At 49.1% G+C, this 16,645-nt stretch overlaps 1 protein-coding gene across 2 annotated transcripts in view; it reads left to right on the plus strand.

The window, feature by feature from the left end:
- dmpk (DM1 protein kinase) overlaps window positions 1-16,645 on the plus strand; it is a 44,666-nt gene that overhangs the window by 6,797 nt on the left and 21,224 nt on the right. For both annotated transcript variants that reach the window (XM_087984153.1, XM_087984154.1), the window contains 5 exons: window positions 1,095-1,190; window positions 3,278-3,426; window positions 11,491-11,584; window positions 12,455-12,655; window positions 15,938-16,198. In XM_087984153.1, the coding sequence (XP_087840279.1) occupies window positions 1,095-1,190; window positions 3,278-3,426; window positions 11,491-11,584; window positions 12,455-12,655; window positions 15,938-16,198 (801 nt within the window). The remainder of the gene's footprint in view (window positions 1-1,094; window positions 1,191-3,277; window positions 3,427-11,490; window positions 11,585-12,454; window positions 12,656-15,937; window positions 16,199-16,645) is intronic.

Genomic DNA, 16,645 nt, shown 5'->3' on the forward strand with positions numbered 1-16,645 from the left:
TTCCAGTCAGGGACAGAACGGGGTTAGATACAGAGGAAAAATCTCTTGACACCATCCCCCATCAAACAGTCCCAGGACAGGGACAGCACAGGGTTAGATACAGAGTAAGGCTTCCTCTATTCCATCCCCTAATGAACACTCCCAGGTCAGGGACAGAATGGGGTTAGATATAGAATAAAGCTTCCTCAACATCATCACCCACCAAACACTCCCAGGACAAGGGCAGCACTGGGTTAGATAGAGAGTAAAGCTCGCTTTACACTGTCCCAGTAAACATTCCCAGTACAGGGAAAGAACTGGGTTAGACACAGAGTAATACTCCCTCTACACCATCCCCCACCAAACACTCCCATGACAGGGACAGCACGGGGTTAGATACTGATTAAAGCTCCCTCTACACTGTCCCCTTTAAACACTCCCAGGACATGTTCAGCACGGGGTTAGATACAGAGAAAAGCTCCCTCTACACGGTCCCCATCAAACACTCCTAGGACAGGAACAGCACGGGGTTAGATACAGAGTAAACCTTAATAGGCTGGGGCTGTTTTTGAGGGGCATGGATAGGGTAAATAGACAAGGTCTTCTCCCTGGGGTGGGGGGAGTCCAGAACTAGAGGGCATAGGTTTAGGGTGAGAGGGGAAAGATATAAAAGAGACCTACGGGGCAATGTTTTCACACGGAGGGTGGTGCGTGTATGGAATGAGCTGCCGGAGGAAGCGGTGGAGGCTGGTACAATTACAACATTTAAAAGGATAGGTACATGAATAGAAAAAGTTTTGAGGGATATGGGCCAAACACAGGTGAATAGAACCAATTCAGTTTGGGTAACCCTTGTCGACATGACGGGTCTGTTTCCTTGCTGTCTGACTCTGTGGTGGCTTCATGACCTGCACAGACACGATGGAGCGAATGGCCTGTTTCAGTGCTGCATTACTCTGGGGGTCAGGGGCAGCAGTGGGTGGGAGGCGGAGAGAGGGGGGTAGCATTGCTGGATTTCCATTCGGGTGATCAGGTGTTACATCGAGGTGTGCGTTGGGGTTTTTGTGTTGGAACCATTAACCAGGTAACCGGTTTATCTCCGATGATCTCTCCAGACTGTTCATTTCCGTGAGGAACGGGATGTCCTCGTCAATGGGAACACTCAGTGGATCACCAGATTACACTACACCTTTCAGGACGAGCACCATCTGGTAATGTTCCACACTCCATTTTGCTTCCAATGGACTGTTCCATGGGATGTGGGCATCACAGTGCAAGGTTGTCATTTATTGCCCCTGGATGGCCTGTTGGGGCCATTTCTGAGGGCAGTTAAGAGTCAACCACATTGCCGTGGGCCTGGAGTCACAAGTAGGCCAGACCAGGTAAGGACGGCAGATTTCCTTCATGAAATTTGTCCACATGGATGTCCACACCACTGGCGAGGCCAGTATTTGTTACCCGTCACTAAATACCCCTTGAGAAGGTGGGCAATAGTCAACCAAATGGGTTTAATACCAATCGCTGATAGTGTCATGGTCACCATCATTGAGACTAGCTTTCAATTCCAGATTTATTCAGTTAGTTTGAATTCCAGCAGTTGCCATGTCCCCAAACAGCAATGGCTGAGTCTCTGGCTTACAGGAAGTGGCACTGTGCCTCAGTAGTGCCAGTGCCAGGTTCGATTCCAGCCTCGGGCGCCTGTATGGAGGTTGCACGTTCTCCCCGTGTCTGCGTGGGTTTCCTCCGGGTGCTCTGGTTTCCTCCCACAGTCCAAAGATGTGCAGGTTAGGGTGGAATGGCCATGGGAATTGGCCCGTAGTGTCCAGGGATGTGCAAGTTTGGGTGGATTGGCCATGTTAAATTGTCCCATAGTGTCCAGGGATGTGCAGATTAGGGTGGATTGGCCATGCTAAATTGTCCCAAAGTGCCCAGGGATGTGCAGGTTAGGGTGGATTGGCCATGCTAAATTGTCCCAAAGTGTCCAGGGATGTGCAGGTTAGGGTGGATTGGCCATGCTCAATTGTCCCAGTGTCCAGGGATGTGCAGGTTAGGGTGGACTGGCCATGCTAAATTGTCCCATATTGTCCAGGGATGTGCAGGTTAGGGTGGATTGGCCGTGCTAAATTGTCGAGGTAAAAACAATGACTGCAGATGCTGGAAATCAGATTCTGGATCAGTGGGGCTGGAAGAGCACAGCAATTCAGGCAGCATCCGACGAGCAGCAAAATCGACGTTTCGGGCAAAAGCCCTTCATCAGGAGTAAAACAGGGATGTGCAGGTTAGGGTGGATTGGCCGTGCTAAATTGTCCCGTAGTTTCCAGGGATGTGCAGGTTAGGCTGGATTGGCCGTGCTAAATTGTCCCGTAGTTTCCAGGGATGTGCAGGTTAGGCTGGATTGGCCGTGCTAAATTGTCCCATAGTGTACAGGGATGTGCAGGTTCTGGTGGTTTGGCTATTGGGAACATGGGGTTATGGGGATAGGATTGGCCATGATCCAACTGAATGGAGGAGTGGGTTGAGTGATCTATGCTGGTTTCTTGCTTGTATGTACACCCTGTGATGACGTTGGGGTCAAGAGTGTGGTGCTGGAAAAGCACAGCAGGCCAGGCAGCAGCCCTTCATCAGGAATGGAGGCTTGAAATCCCCCACCTTGCTTGTTTCCAACACCCTGAAGGCTGTCCGTTCTGACAGGGTTCTGAAAAGACAAAAAAAAAATGGAAAATATGTAGCCTCATTCCTGATGAAGGGCTTATGCCTGAAACGTCGATTCTCCTGTTCCTCGGATGTTACCTGACTGGCTGTGCTTTTCCAGCACCACATTCTCAGACTCTGATCTCCAACCCTCACTCCCTCCTGTGCTGATGAGCCTCATTTTCCTCATGCAATTAGATTACCCACAGTGTGGAAAGAGGCCCTTCGGCCCAACAAGTCCACACCGACCCTCCGAAGTGTAACCCACCCCCCTATATTTACCCCTGACTAATCCAACTTAGCATGGCCAATTCACCTGACCTGCACTTCTTTGGAGTGTGGGAGGAAACCGGAGCACCCGGAGGAAACCCACGCAGACACGGGGAGAACGTGCAAACTCCACACAGACAGTTGCCTGAGGCTGGGATTGAACCCGGGTCCCTGGCGCTGTGAGGCAGCAATGCTAACCACTGAGCCACTGTGCCACCCTGACAGCACGGTGGTTCCCATTGCCTTCCAAAGGTTAAGGGAGTTGAATATTTCTTTTGCTGATGTCTGCTCTCTGAGAAAGGAATTTGTGCGATTTTCTGCCCTTTCCCCTTTTCAGTATTTCATCATGGACTACTACGCTGGCGGAGACTTCCTCACTTTGATGGGCAGGTTTGGTGATCGCTTCCCAGAACCTATGGCCCAGTTCTACCTGGCAGAGCTGCTACTGGCGATAGACTCTGTCCATCAGCTTGGCTTCATCCATCGGTAAGACCCCCACCAGCCAGCATTCCATTTAGTATTGCCCCGTGTACCTGGGTACAGTGAAATGTTTTGTTCTGCGTGCAGTACAGGCAGATCATACCACACAGAGTGCGTTAGGGTGATGTAACAGAGCGAGGAGTACAATGTTACGGCTGCAGAGAAGGTGCGCAGAGATCAACATTATATTTAAAATTTGGGATGTCCATTCATCCAGCGGGGAATAAGCTGTTCTTGAATCTGTTGGAACGTGTTTTCAAACTTTTATATCTCCTGCCCAATGGAAGAGGGTGGAAGGGATTCTGACCGGGGTGGGAGGGGTCTCTGATGACGCTGGTTACCTTCCCGAGGCAGTGGGAAGTGTCGACGGTGTCAGTGGATGGGAGGCTGGTGATGGACTGGACTGTGTCCACGTCTCTCTGCAGTTTCTTACAGTACTGGGCAGAGCAGTTGCCGAGCCAAGCTGTGATGCGTCCAGTTAGAATGATTTCTGTGGTGCATCTGTTAAAAATTGGTAAGGGTCTTTACGGACGTGCTGAATTTCCTTTGCCTCCTGAGGAAGTACTTAGTTTCCCAGGGTCTTACAGTCACAGAGACGTACAACACGGAAACAGACCCTTTGGTCCAACTCATCCATGCTGACTAGCCATCTTAAATTAATCTAGTCCCATTTGTCAGGATTTGGCCCATATCCCTCCAAACCCTTCCTATTCATATACCCATCCAGATGCCTTTTAAATGCTGTAATTGTACCAGCCTCCACCACATCCTCTGGCAGCTCATTCCATACACGTACCACCCTCAATGTGTAAAAATTGCCCCTTAGGTTCCTTTTAAATCCTTCCCCTCTCACCCTAAACCAATGCCCTTGAGTTCTGGACTCCCCGGCCCCAGGGAAAAGACTTTGTCTGTTTATCCTATCCATGCCCCTCATGATTTTATAAACCTCTGTAAGGTCAGCCCTCAGCCTCCGACACTCCAGGGAAAACAGCCCCAGCCTCTCCCTGTAGCTCAAACCCTCGGGCTATGTGAGGTGCAGAGCTATTGATGGGCTCAGTCTATCCAGTCGTCTGGGCGGTTAGTCTGGCGAAACCGGTGAAAGGTTACCGACTAAGTCTCTGCTGAGGGCAGGAGCTGGAGTGTAGGCCCCAGCATAATGGATGATTTTTCATTTTGTGGGATGTGGGTGTCACTGGCTGGGCCCAGCATTTATTGCCCCGTCCCTAATTGCCCCCTTGAGAAGGTGGGGGTGAGCTGCCTTCTTGACCCGCTGCAGTCCATGTGCTGTGGGTTGACCCACAATGCCCTGAGGGAGGGAATTCCAGGATTCTGACCCAGCGACACTGAAGGAATGGCGATGTATTTCCAAGTCAGGATGGGGAGTGGAGGGGATCTTGCAGGGGGGTGGTGTTCCCATGTATCTGCTGTCCCTTGTCCTTTTAGACAGAAGTGGCCATGGGTTTGGATAGAGTGTGATCCAGACTTTCCTGTGACTGACTGTGTGGAAACTGTGATTGGTTTGTTTCCACGGTGGTCTGCTGACCGAGAATATATTGCAACTCCGAATATCGCCAGAACAAAATCGGGATGCAGTGGTAGTGACCCTACCTCTGAGCCAGGAGCTCTGCCTGTTCAACAACTTGTGGCATAACATCTCTGAGTGGGTCAATTCGGGGAAAGATATCCGTAAAGGTTGAAGGAGGGCTCTTATAGCACAGTGGTAGCGTCCCTACATCTGAGCCAGGGGAGTCCAGTTCAAGTCCCGTCTGCTCCAGACGGTGTGTCTGAACAGGTTGCTTTGGGAAACTATCAAGAGCCAGGCTCTTATGCTGCAGTGTCCCTGCCTCTGAGCCAGGAGGCCTAAACTCAATTCCCTCGGAGACTGCTGGAGTTCAGAGTCAAAGAATGTGATGCTGGAAAAGCACAGCAGGTCAGGCAGCATCTGAGGGGCAGGAGAATCAACGTCTTCCCTGATGAAGAGCTAATGCCCGAAACGTCGATTTTCCTGCTCCCTGGATGCTGCCTGACCAGCTGTGCTTTTCCAGCGCCACACCCTCAACTCTAAACTCAATTCTCACCTGTGTACAAACAAATCTAAAAGGAATCTCAAACAAATTAGGTCAAAATACTCACAGCACATTCGATGTTTGCCTCTGATGGTCTCTTGTTGGTACAGAGTTTGAGTATTATTACAAAAAAACATGAGGTACGCCAACAAAGATATTTGCCCCATCAGGACACATTTTCAAGAATGGTAGATCTCAGCAGGAACAACAATTTTTTCCGTGTGAGAAGAGAGCACCAAACCTGGCACCCAACTCTGCCTGGCGTACTGTCCATGCCAATCAGAGTCCAGTTGCCAACCAATCAGAATAGTCCCCTCACGCTGTATGAGTGACTGTCCCCTTTCAGACCTGGTATTCTTGTGAATGTGTCCTGATGGGTGCAAGATGGAAGGCTTTGGCACATTTTTCATTATCTCTTGGAGACAGTCAGGACTGCAGATGCTGGAGGTCAGAGTCAGTAGATGTGAAGCTGGAAAAACACAGCAGGTCCCGGGTGCATCTGAGGAGCAGGAAAGTCAACATTTCAGACCAGGACCCTTCCTCAGGACTGGGGAGGGGAAGGGGAGCCCAGAAATAAATGGAAGGAGGAGGGGTGTGGGGCTGGGGGAAGGGTAGGTGAGACGGTGATAGGTGGACACAGGCTGGGCAGGGGTTAATGTGATTGGTCAGTGGAAAGGTGGAGCGGATAGGTGAGTAGGAAGATGGACATGTGAGGACAGGTCAGGGAGGTGAGGAGGAGGGGCTGGAGGAGTGACTGTCCCCTTTCAAACCTGGTATTCTTGTGATTGTGTCCTGACGGGTGCAAGATGGAAGGCTGGACATGGGGTAAGGTTGGGGGTGGGGGGGATTTTGAAGCTGGTGAAGTCAATGTTGAGGTCATTGGGCTGTAAGCCCCCATCCCGGGCGAAATATCAGGTGTTGTTCCTCCAGTTTCCATCTGGCCTCGCTCTGAGGAGGAGGCCAAGGATGGGGGGTGTCGCCAGGGGGAGTGGGACGGTGGGGAGAGGGGCGAATTAAAATGGATGGCTACCGGAAGGTCGGGTTGGTTGATGCGTGGAGAACGTAAATGCTCTGCGACTCTCTGCCCGAGTCTGCGTTTGGTCTCCCTGGTATAGAGGAGACCACACCGGGACCAACAGATACAACAGAACAGGTTGGATTATTGAGGCCTAGCTGGGAAATAACTGACACCACCGGCAAGAGCCCCCTCAGATGATGAACTGGCCATACTCAGTGAAGAAGACAGCGAGGGTTAGAGAGAGCAAACAAATGATGGGCAGGAGGAACAGAGATAAAAGGAAACTTTTCTATTTCCAACATCCCACAGGGCGAGTGAAAAGCAGGTGCTTGTGTCGGGCGGCTGGGAGTTGGTTTAGCTCAGTTGGCTGGACGGTTGGATTGCAAAGCAGTGTAACGCTAACGGTTCCCATCGTGGGCTGGGGTAACCGTGAGAGTCTGTCCTCTTGGCTGAGGATGTGGTGACCCTCAGGTTAAATCACCAGCAGTCATCTCTCTCTCTCTCTCTCATGACAAAGCAGCCCCATGGTCCGGTAAGATTATAGCAACTTGGATGTCATTCTACATGTGATCCCCAGGCCAACGCTGGTGGGATTTTAGAATCAGCTCAGTTTGTTAATTGGCAAACGAAACGAAGAGAAGCTTTTGCAGATGGCGCGTGGTTAGGGTCTAGAATGCAGGACTGGAGACAGTGATAGAGCCACGGCTTTCCAAGAGGGAATTATCTGAAAGGGAACATTTTCGGAGCTCCAGGTTGACAGAGTGGGAGCAGTACCGACAGGATTGTTCATTCCAAGAGCTAGCAAGGACACGATAGTCCAAATGGTCTCCTGCCTGCTCTGTAAGAATTCTGTGATTTCTATGAGGGTTATCCTTTGTAACGGTGACTGTAAAGCTGTAGCAGAGACTCGTAAAATCACTGCAGTGCAGACAAAGGCCATTTGGTCCATCGAGTCCAGACTGATCCTCCGAAGAGCTGCTACTTGTGCTGATACTTAGGGCGGCATGGTGGCTCAGTGGTTAGCACTGCTGCCTCCCAGTGCCAGGGACCTGGGTTCAATTCTAGCCTCAGGCAGCTATCTGTGTGGAGTTTGCACATTATCCCTGTGTCTATGTGAGTTTCCTCCGGGTCATAGAGTCATAGAGATGTACAGCATGGAAACAGACCCTTCGGTCCATCCTGTCCATGCTGATCAGATATCCCAACCCAATCTAGTCCCATCTGCCAGCACCCGGCCCATATCCCTCCAAACCCTTCCTATTCATATATCCATCCAAATGCCTTTTAAATGTTGTAATTGTACCAGCCTCCACCACATCCTCTGGTAGCTCATTCCATACACGTACCACCCTCTGCGTGAAAAAGTTGCCTCTTAGGTCTCTTTTATATCTTTCCCCTCTCACACTAAACCTATGCCCTCTAGTTCTGGACTCCCCGATCCCAATAGACTTTGCCTATTTACCCTATCCAAGCCCCTCATAATTTTATAAACCTCTATAAGGTCACCCCTCAGCCTCCGATGCTCCAGGGAAAACAGCCCCAGCCTGTTCAGCCTCTCCCTGTAGCTCAGATCCTCCAACCCTGGCAATAGCCTTGTAAATCTTTTCTGAACCCTTTCAAGTTTCACAACATCTTTCCGATAGGAAGGAGACCAGAATTGTACGCAATATTCCAACAGTGGCCTAACCAATGTCCTGCACATCCGCAACATGACCTCCCAACTCCTGTACTCAATACTCTGACCAATAAAGGAAAGCATACCAAACACCTTCTTCACTATCCTATCTACCTGCGACTCCACTTTCAAGGAGCTATGAACCTGCACTCCAAGGTCTCTTTGTTCAGCAACACTCCCTAGGACCTTACCATTAAGTGTATAAGTCCTGCTAAGATTTGCTTTCCAAAAATGCAGCACCTCGCGTTTATCTGAATTAAACTCCATCTGCCTCTCCTCAGCCCATTTGGCCATCTGAACAAGATCCTGTTGTAATCTGACGTAACCTTCTTCGCTGTCCACTACACCTCCAATTTTGGTGTCATCTGCAAACTTACTAATTGTACCTCTTATGCTCGCATCCAAATCATTTATGTAAATGGAAAAAAGTAGAGGACCCAGCACCAATCCTTGTGTCACTCCACTGGTCACAGGCCTCCAGTCTGAAAAACAACCCTCCACCACCACCCTCTGTCTTCTACCTTTGAGCCAGTTCTGTATCCAAATGGCTAGTTCTCCCTGTACTCCATGAGATCTAACCTTGCTAACCAGTCTCCCATGGGGAACCTTGTTGAACGCCATACTGAAGTCCATATAGATCACATCTACTGCTCTGCCCTCATCAATCCTCTTTGTTACGTCTTCAAAAAAGTCAATCAAGTTTGTGAGACATGATTTCCCACGCACAAAGCCATGTTGACTATCCCGAATCAGTCCTTGCCTTTCCAAATACATGTACATCCTGTCCCTCAGGATTCCCTCCAACAACTTGCCCACGACCGACGTCAGGCTCACTGGTCTATAGTTCCCTGGCTTGTCCTTACAACCCTCCTTAAACAGTGGCACCACGTTAGCCAACCTCCAGTCTTCTGGCACCTCACCTGTGACTATCAATGATACAAATATCTCAGCAAGAGGCCCAGCAATCACTTCTCTAGCTTCCCACAGAGTTCTAGCATACACCTGATCAGGTCCTGGTGATTTATCCACTTTTAAACGTTTCAGGACATCCAGTACTTTCTCCTCTGTAATATGGACATTTTGCAAGATGTCACCATCTATTTCCCTACAGTCTGTATCTTCCATAACCTTTTCCACAGTAAATACTGATGCAAAATACTCATTTAGTATCTCCCCCATTTTCTGTGGCTCACACAAAAGCCGCCTTGCTGATCTTTGAGGGGCCCTATTCTCTCCTAGTTACCCTTTTGTCCTTAATATATTTGGAAAAACCCTTTGGATTCTCCTTAATTCTATTTGCCAAAGCTATCTCATGTCCCCGTTTTGCCCTCCTGATTTCCCTCTTAAGTATACTCCTACTTTCTTTATACTCTTCTAAGGATTCACTCGATCTATCCTGTCTATACCTGACATATGCTTCCTTCTTTTTCTTAACCAAATTCTCAATTTCTTTAGTCATCCAGCATTCCCTGTACCTACCAGCCTTCCCTTTCACCCTGACAGGAATATACTTTCTCTGGATTCTTGCCATCTCATTTCTGAAGGCTTCCCATTTTCCAGCCGTCCCTTTACCTGTGAACATCTGCTCCCAATCAGCTTTCGAAAGTTCTTGCCTAATACCGTCAAAATTGGCCTTTCTCCAATTTAGAACTTCAACATTTAGATCTTGTCTATCCTTTTCCATCACATTTTAAATCTAATAGAATTATCGTTGCTGGCCCCAAAGTGCTCCCCCACTGACACCTCAGTCACCTGCCCTGCCTTATTTCTCAAGAGTAGGTCAAGCTTTGCACCTTCTCTAGTAGGTACATCCACATACTGAATCAGAAAATTGTCTTGTACGCACTTAAGAAATTCCTCTCCATCTAAACCTTTAATACTGTGGCAGTCCCAGTCGATGTTTGGAAAGTTAAAATCCCCTACCATAACCACCCTATTATTCTTACAGATAGCTGAGATCTCCTTACAAGTTTGTTTCTCAATTTCCCTCTGACTATTGGGGGGTCTATAATACAATCCCAATAAGGTGATCATCCCTTTCTTATTTCTCAGTTCCATCCAAATAACTTCCCTGGATGTATTTCTGGGAATATCCTCCCTCAGCACAGCTGTAATGCTATTCCTTATCAAAAATACCACTCCCCCTCCTCTCTTGCCTCCCTTTCTATCCTTCCTGTAGCATTTGTATCCTGGAACATTCAGCTGCCAGTCCTGCCCATCCCTGAACCATGTTTCTGTAATTGCTATGATATCCCAGTCCCATGTTCCTAACCATGCCCAGAGTTCATCTGCCTTCCCTGTTAGGCCCCTTGCATTGAAATAAATGCAGTTTAATTTATTATTCCTACCTTGTCCCTGACTGCCCTGACTGTTTGACTCACTTCTGTTCTCAGCTGTACCCGTCTCAGATCGATCTCTTTCCTCACTATCTCCCTGGGTCCCACCCCACCTTACTAGTTTAAATCCTCCCAAGCATTTCTAGCAAATTTGTGCTCCGGTTTCCTCCCACAGTCCAAAGATGTGCAGGTTAGGGTGGATTGCCCATGCTAAATTGCCCTGTAGTGCCCAGGCTAGGGTAGATTGGCCATGGGAAATTTCCCCATAGTGTTCAGGGATGTGTAGGTTAGGTGCATCAGTCAGGGGTAAATGTAGTGTCATAAGGAAATGGGTCACTCTTCAGTGGATCAGTGTGGACTTGTAGGGCTGAAGGGCCTGGTTCCACACTGTAGGGAATCTATGAAGAGCATCTCATCCAGACCCACAGCCAATAAGCCCAATTCCCCACAGCTAACCCATCTAGCCTACACATCCCTGGACACTACACGATAATTTCCCATGGCTAGTCCATCCTAACCTGCACATCTTTGGATGATGGGAGGAAACCCCACAGACACGGGGAGAATGTGCAAACTCCACACAGACAGTCGCCCCAAGCTGGAATTGAGCCTGGGTCCCTGGCGCTGTGAGGCAGCAGTGCTAACCACTGAGCCACTGTGCCATTTTAAGTGCTGGCCCAGCCAGTGACACCCACTCCACCATGGAAGAATTTTAAAAAGAAAATGGACTGTGAGGGTTCACTAATTTGCGGTTGTGGTGACCCTGGTTGGGTTTGATCCTAATTTCAGGAAGCTGGGTTTAGAGCCCAACTCTGGGTGTAGCCCAGCAACACATGGGAAACATTAAAAAGCTGAGGGACAGACCCTACAAAATCCCGTTGATCGGAATTCTTTGAGCACGTGTGAAAGGGAAAGGGTGGTTTGTGTTTGACACTCTGATGGTCGCACGAATTGAGATCCGTTCTGTCTTCTCAGGGACGTGAAGCCAGATAATATCCTCCTGGATGTGAATGGTCACATCAAGCTCGCTGACTTTGGCTCCTGTCTACGGCTGGGTGTTAACGGTCAGGTAAGGACTGATCCTGTGTTTCCTTAAACACTCATCGTCGCGGGCTGAGTTTTAAAGGACAGATTGGCCTCACATCCTGGGGTTAGCACGCCAGCGCAATCGAGTCATCAGGAAAGCAAATTGAGCATTCGGATTAAATCGTGAGGGGAGTCACAATTTTTAAAAACTCATGTTCATGTTAATCGTGAGGGGTGTTGCAATTTTTAAAACTTCATGAGGGTGCCCCTGGCTGGGTCAGCATTTATTGCCCATCCCTAATTGCCCCAGAGGGCAGTTAAGAGTCTACTGCATTGCTGTGGGTCTGGAGTCACGTGTAGGCCCAGACTAGGCAAGGATGACAGTTCCCTTCCCTAAAGGACATTAGTGACCTAGATGGGGATTTTCCCCTCAAAATTGGCATCGTTACAGACTTATTTTCAAACTTTTATTGAATTCAAATTCCACCATCTACCATGGCATGATGCGAACCCAGGTCCCTCGAACTTTAGCTGTGTCTCTGGATTAACAGTCTTAGCGATAATATCACCAGGACATCACCTCCCTGATGACAGGGCTTCAATTCAGAATCTAATGGTGACCATTGACACTCCCTCAGTATGCCATAGGATACACTCCCCATCCCGACTTGGAAATATATCGCCGTTCCTTGAGTGTCGCTGGGTCAAAGTCCTAGGACCTCCCTCCCTAACGGCATTGTGGGTGTCTCACAGTGGTTCAAGATGGCGGCTCACCCCCACCTTCTCAAGGGGCAGTTGGGGGAAGGGGTGGTAAATGGTTGCAGTTGATTCCCCCCCAAATCCTTGAACACTCCAGGGCAGCGCAGAGAGTTGGCAATGCCACATCCCTCACCCTGTGCCACCTTTCTTCCAGGTATGGTCAGCTGTTGCTGTGGGTACTCCTGACTACATCTCCCCGGAGATCCTGCGGGCAGTGGAAGACCCCTCAGCGATGTACGGCCCGGAGTGTGACTGGTGGTCGCTCGGCATCTGCTGTTACGAGATGCTTTTCGGACAGACCCCCTTCTACGCTGAGACCCTGACTGAAACCTACAGGAAGATCCTCAACCACAGGGTGAGGGACAAGGGCGAGACCGTGGGGTAGCAGGGCACAGTATCGTGCAGGGCGATGGGCCAAAAACTGGCACAAGGGATTGGGTTAGAGAGGTGGTTGGGTTATGATCAGTGTGGACTCAACTGCCTCCAGTAGATCTCTATGGCTTAATGGCATTCCAGCAGATCCCAGTACAGAGGCTAGAGATGGAATCCCATGTAGGCCCACACCAGGTAAGGATGGCAGTTTCTTTCCCGAAAGGTTAATGAACCAGACGGGTTTTTCCAGCAATCGACAATGGATTTACAGTCATCAATAGACTTTTAAGACACAGGAGCAGAAATTAGGCCATTCAGCCCATCGAATCTGCTCCGCCATTCAATCACGGCTGATAAATTTCTCCACCCCATTCTCCCACCATCTCCCCGTAACCCTTGAACCCTTCGATACTCAAGACCCTGTCTATCTCCGTCTTAAATATACTCAATGACCTGGGAGAAAGTGAGGACTCGGGAATGTGGTACTGGGAAAGCACAGCCAATCAGGCAGCCTCCGAGGAGCAATGGAGTCAACGTTTCGAGCGTAAGCCCTTCATCAGGATGTAGACCCATGTTCCACACACCACACACATTCCTGATGAAGGGCTTTTGCCCGAAACGTCGACTCTCCTGCTCCTCGGATGCTGCCTGACCGGCTGTGCTTTTCCAGCACCACGCCTTTTGACTACTCAATGACCAGGCCTCCACAGCCTTCTGTGCAAATGAGTTGCAAAGCTAGGTTGTGCTGGACTCAAAATGTTTACTCTGCTCTCTCTCTCTCTTTTCTCTCTCTCTCTCTTTCTCTCTCTCTTCACTGACAAACCTGCTGAGTTTCTCCAGCACTTTCTGTGTTCGTTTCAGGTCTCCAGCACAATCCTACTCTTTCCAAGAGACGGGAGAAGCCATGATGGGGGGAGGGGTGTTACCTCTGAGAGTCGTACACGCAAGGAATCAGGGACGGATGTTGTTTGGTGTTGGCGGCTGGAGCTCAGTTGGTTGGATGGCTTGTTGCTGATGCCCAACAGGATGGGTATGATCCCCGCGCCAGCTGAGCTCACCCGCAAAGGTTCCATCTTCTAAACCTTGCCCATTGTCTCAGGTTAAACTCACCACCAGCTTTCACTCTCTCTCTCTCGTGGAAGACTGGGACTATGGCGACTGTATCCTTACCAATTAAAGGAGACAAGAGGTGCTGCATTTTGGGAAAGCAAATCTTAGCAGGACTTATACACTGGATGGTAAGGTCCTAGGGGGTGTTGCTGAACAAAGGGACTTTGGAGTGCAGGTCATAGCTCCTTGAAAGTAGAGTTGCAGGTAGATAGGATAGTGAAGAAGGCGTTTGGTATGCTTTCCTTTATTGGTCAGAGTATTGAGTACAGGAGTTGGGAGGTCATGTTGCGGCTGTACAGGACATTGGTTAGGCCACTGTTGGAATATTGCATGCAATTCTGGTCTCCTTCCTATTGGAAAGATGTTGTGAAACTTGAAAGGGTTCAGAAAAGATTTACAAGGTTGCTGCCAGGTTTGGAGGATCTGAGCTACAGGGAGAGGCTGAACAGGCTGGGGCTGTTTTCCCTGGAGCGTTAGAGGCTGAGGGGTGACTTTATAGAGGTTTACAAAATTATGAGGGGCATGGATAGGGTAAATAGACAAAGTATTTTCCCTGGGATCGGGGAGTCCAGAACTAGAGGGGCATAGGTTTAGGGTGAGAGGGGAAAGATATAAAAGAGACCTAAGGGGCAACTTTTTCACACAGAGGGTGGTGCGTGTATGGAATGAGCTGCCAGAGGAAGTGGTGGAGGCTGGTACAATTACAACATTTAAAAGGCATCTGGATGGGTATATGAATAGGAAGGGATTGGAGGGATATGGGCCGGGTGCTGGCAGGTGGGATTAGATTGAGTTGGGATATCTGGTACACAAGATTCCAACAGTGGCCTAACCAATGTCCTGTACGGTCGCAACATGACCTCCCAACTCCTGTACTCAATACTCTGACCAATAAAGGAAAGCATACCAAACGCCTTCTTCACTATCCTATCTACCTGCGACTCCAATTTCAAGGAGCTATGAACCTGCACTCCAAGGTCTCTTTGTTCAGCAACACTCCCTAGGACCTTACCATTAAGTATATAAGTCCTGCTAAGATTTGCTTTCCCAAAATGCAGCACCTCGCATTTATCTGAATTAAACTCCATCTGCCACTTCTCAGCCCATTGGCCCATCTGGTCCAGATCCTGTTGTAATCTGAGGTAACCCTCTTCTTTTTCTTAACCAAATCCTCAATTTCTTTAGCCATCCAGCATTCCCTATACCTACCAGTCTTCCCTTTCACCCTGATAGGAATATACTTTCTCTGGATTCTCGTTATCTCATTTCTGAAGGCTTCCCATTTTCCAGCCGTCCCTTTACCTGTGAACATCTGCCCCCAATCAGCTTTTGAAAGTTCTTGCCTAAGAACGTCAAAATTGGCCTTTCTCCAATTTAGAACTTCAGCTTTTAGATCCGGTCTCTCCTTTCCCATCAATATTTTAACTCTAATAGAATTATTGTCGCTGGCCCCAAAGTGCTCCCCCACTGACACCTCAGTCACCTGCCCTGTGTTGGTGTATGAGAGTGTGAGGAACTGACTGAACTGGAGTTGGCAACCCAGGGGTTCTGAGATCCCATAGTTCACCTCAGCGACCACTGAAGGCCAAAACTGGTGATTTACTCAACCCTCACCCCCAAGGTTCCTCAGGCTTCAATAACCTGGGTGGAATTTAGTAAATGACTGGAGATAAGGAGAAACCTCTTCAACCAGAGAGTGCGGAATCGATGGAAATCACTGCCACAGGAGGCTGTGGAGGCCGGGTCATTGAGTATATTTAAGACGGAGACAGATAGGGTCTTGAGTATCGAGGAGAGAAAGGGTTATGGGGAGAAAGCGGGAGAATGGGGTTGAAAAACCTATCAACCATGATTGCATGGCAGAGTGGCTCAATGGGCTGAATGGCCTAATTTCTGCTTCTTTGCCTGTTGATGACTGTAAATCCATTGTCAATTGCTGGAAAAACCCATCTGGTTCACTAACCTTTCGGGAAGGAAACTGCCATCCTTACCTGGTCTGGGCCTACATGGGACTCCAGACCCACAGCGATGGGTAAATTGCCCTCTGGGGCAATTAGGGCAATCAATGCTGGTCCAGCCCACGTCACCTTCATCCTGTGAATGAGAAAAAAATTTTTAAAAGAAATCTTTGTATGTTCTTCCCAAACGCCCTCAGGACAATCTTCAGTTCCCGGATTCCATTCATGACGTGTCAGATGAGGCGAGGACCTTTATCCAGGGCCTGGTTTGCAGTAGGGAGGAGCGGTTGGGACGGAATGGCATTGGGGACCTGAAGGGGCACGCGTTCTTCAGGGGCATCGAGTGGGACGTCATCGATAAGAGTGAGCCCCCCTTCATCCCAACTATCACCAGTCACACGGACACCTCGAACTTTGATGTGGAGGATGAGAATTTCAGCAGCCCGTTCCTTCCTCAGGCACGTTCTCTTCTCCTCCTTATCTTGGCTTTCGTTGACGGTTTCCTACTCGGGGGAACAACTGCGCGGTCGACAGACAGATGTGACACCTCGTTTTTTTAAAAAAATCTTCCACTGAGGCACTCATCAGGACTTGTGCAAGAATGCCAAATTTCAAACGACCCCAACACCATGATCGTGATGTCAACCTAAGCCAGTCCCACCTGCCTGCGTTTGGCCCATATCCCTCGAAACATTTCTTATTCATGTACTTACCCAAATGTCTTTTATAAGTTGTCAGAAGTCACGTGACTTAAAAATGTGTTGCTGGAAAAGCGCAGCAGGTCAGGCAGCATCAAAGGAACAGGAACCTTGTAGATTCCTGAAGAAGGGCTTATGCCCGAAATGTTGATTCTCCTGCTCCTTGGATGCTGCCTGACCTGCTGCGCTTTTCCAGCAACACATTTT

The sequence above is a fragment of the Chiloscyllium plagiosum genome, unplaced genomic scaffold, assembly GCF_037043375.1.
Source record: "Chiloscyllium plagiosum isolate Xiang-an unplaced genomic scaffold, Cpla_swu_hap1 HiC_scaffold_47, whole genome shotgun sequence".
NCBI classification, from domain to species: domain Eukaryota; kingdom Metazoa; phylum Chordata; class Chondrichthyes; order Orectolobiformes; family Hemiscylliidae; genus Chiloscyllium; species Chiloscyllium plagiosum.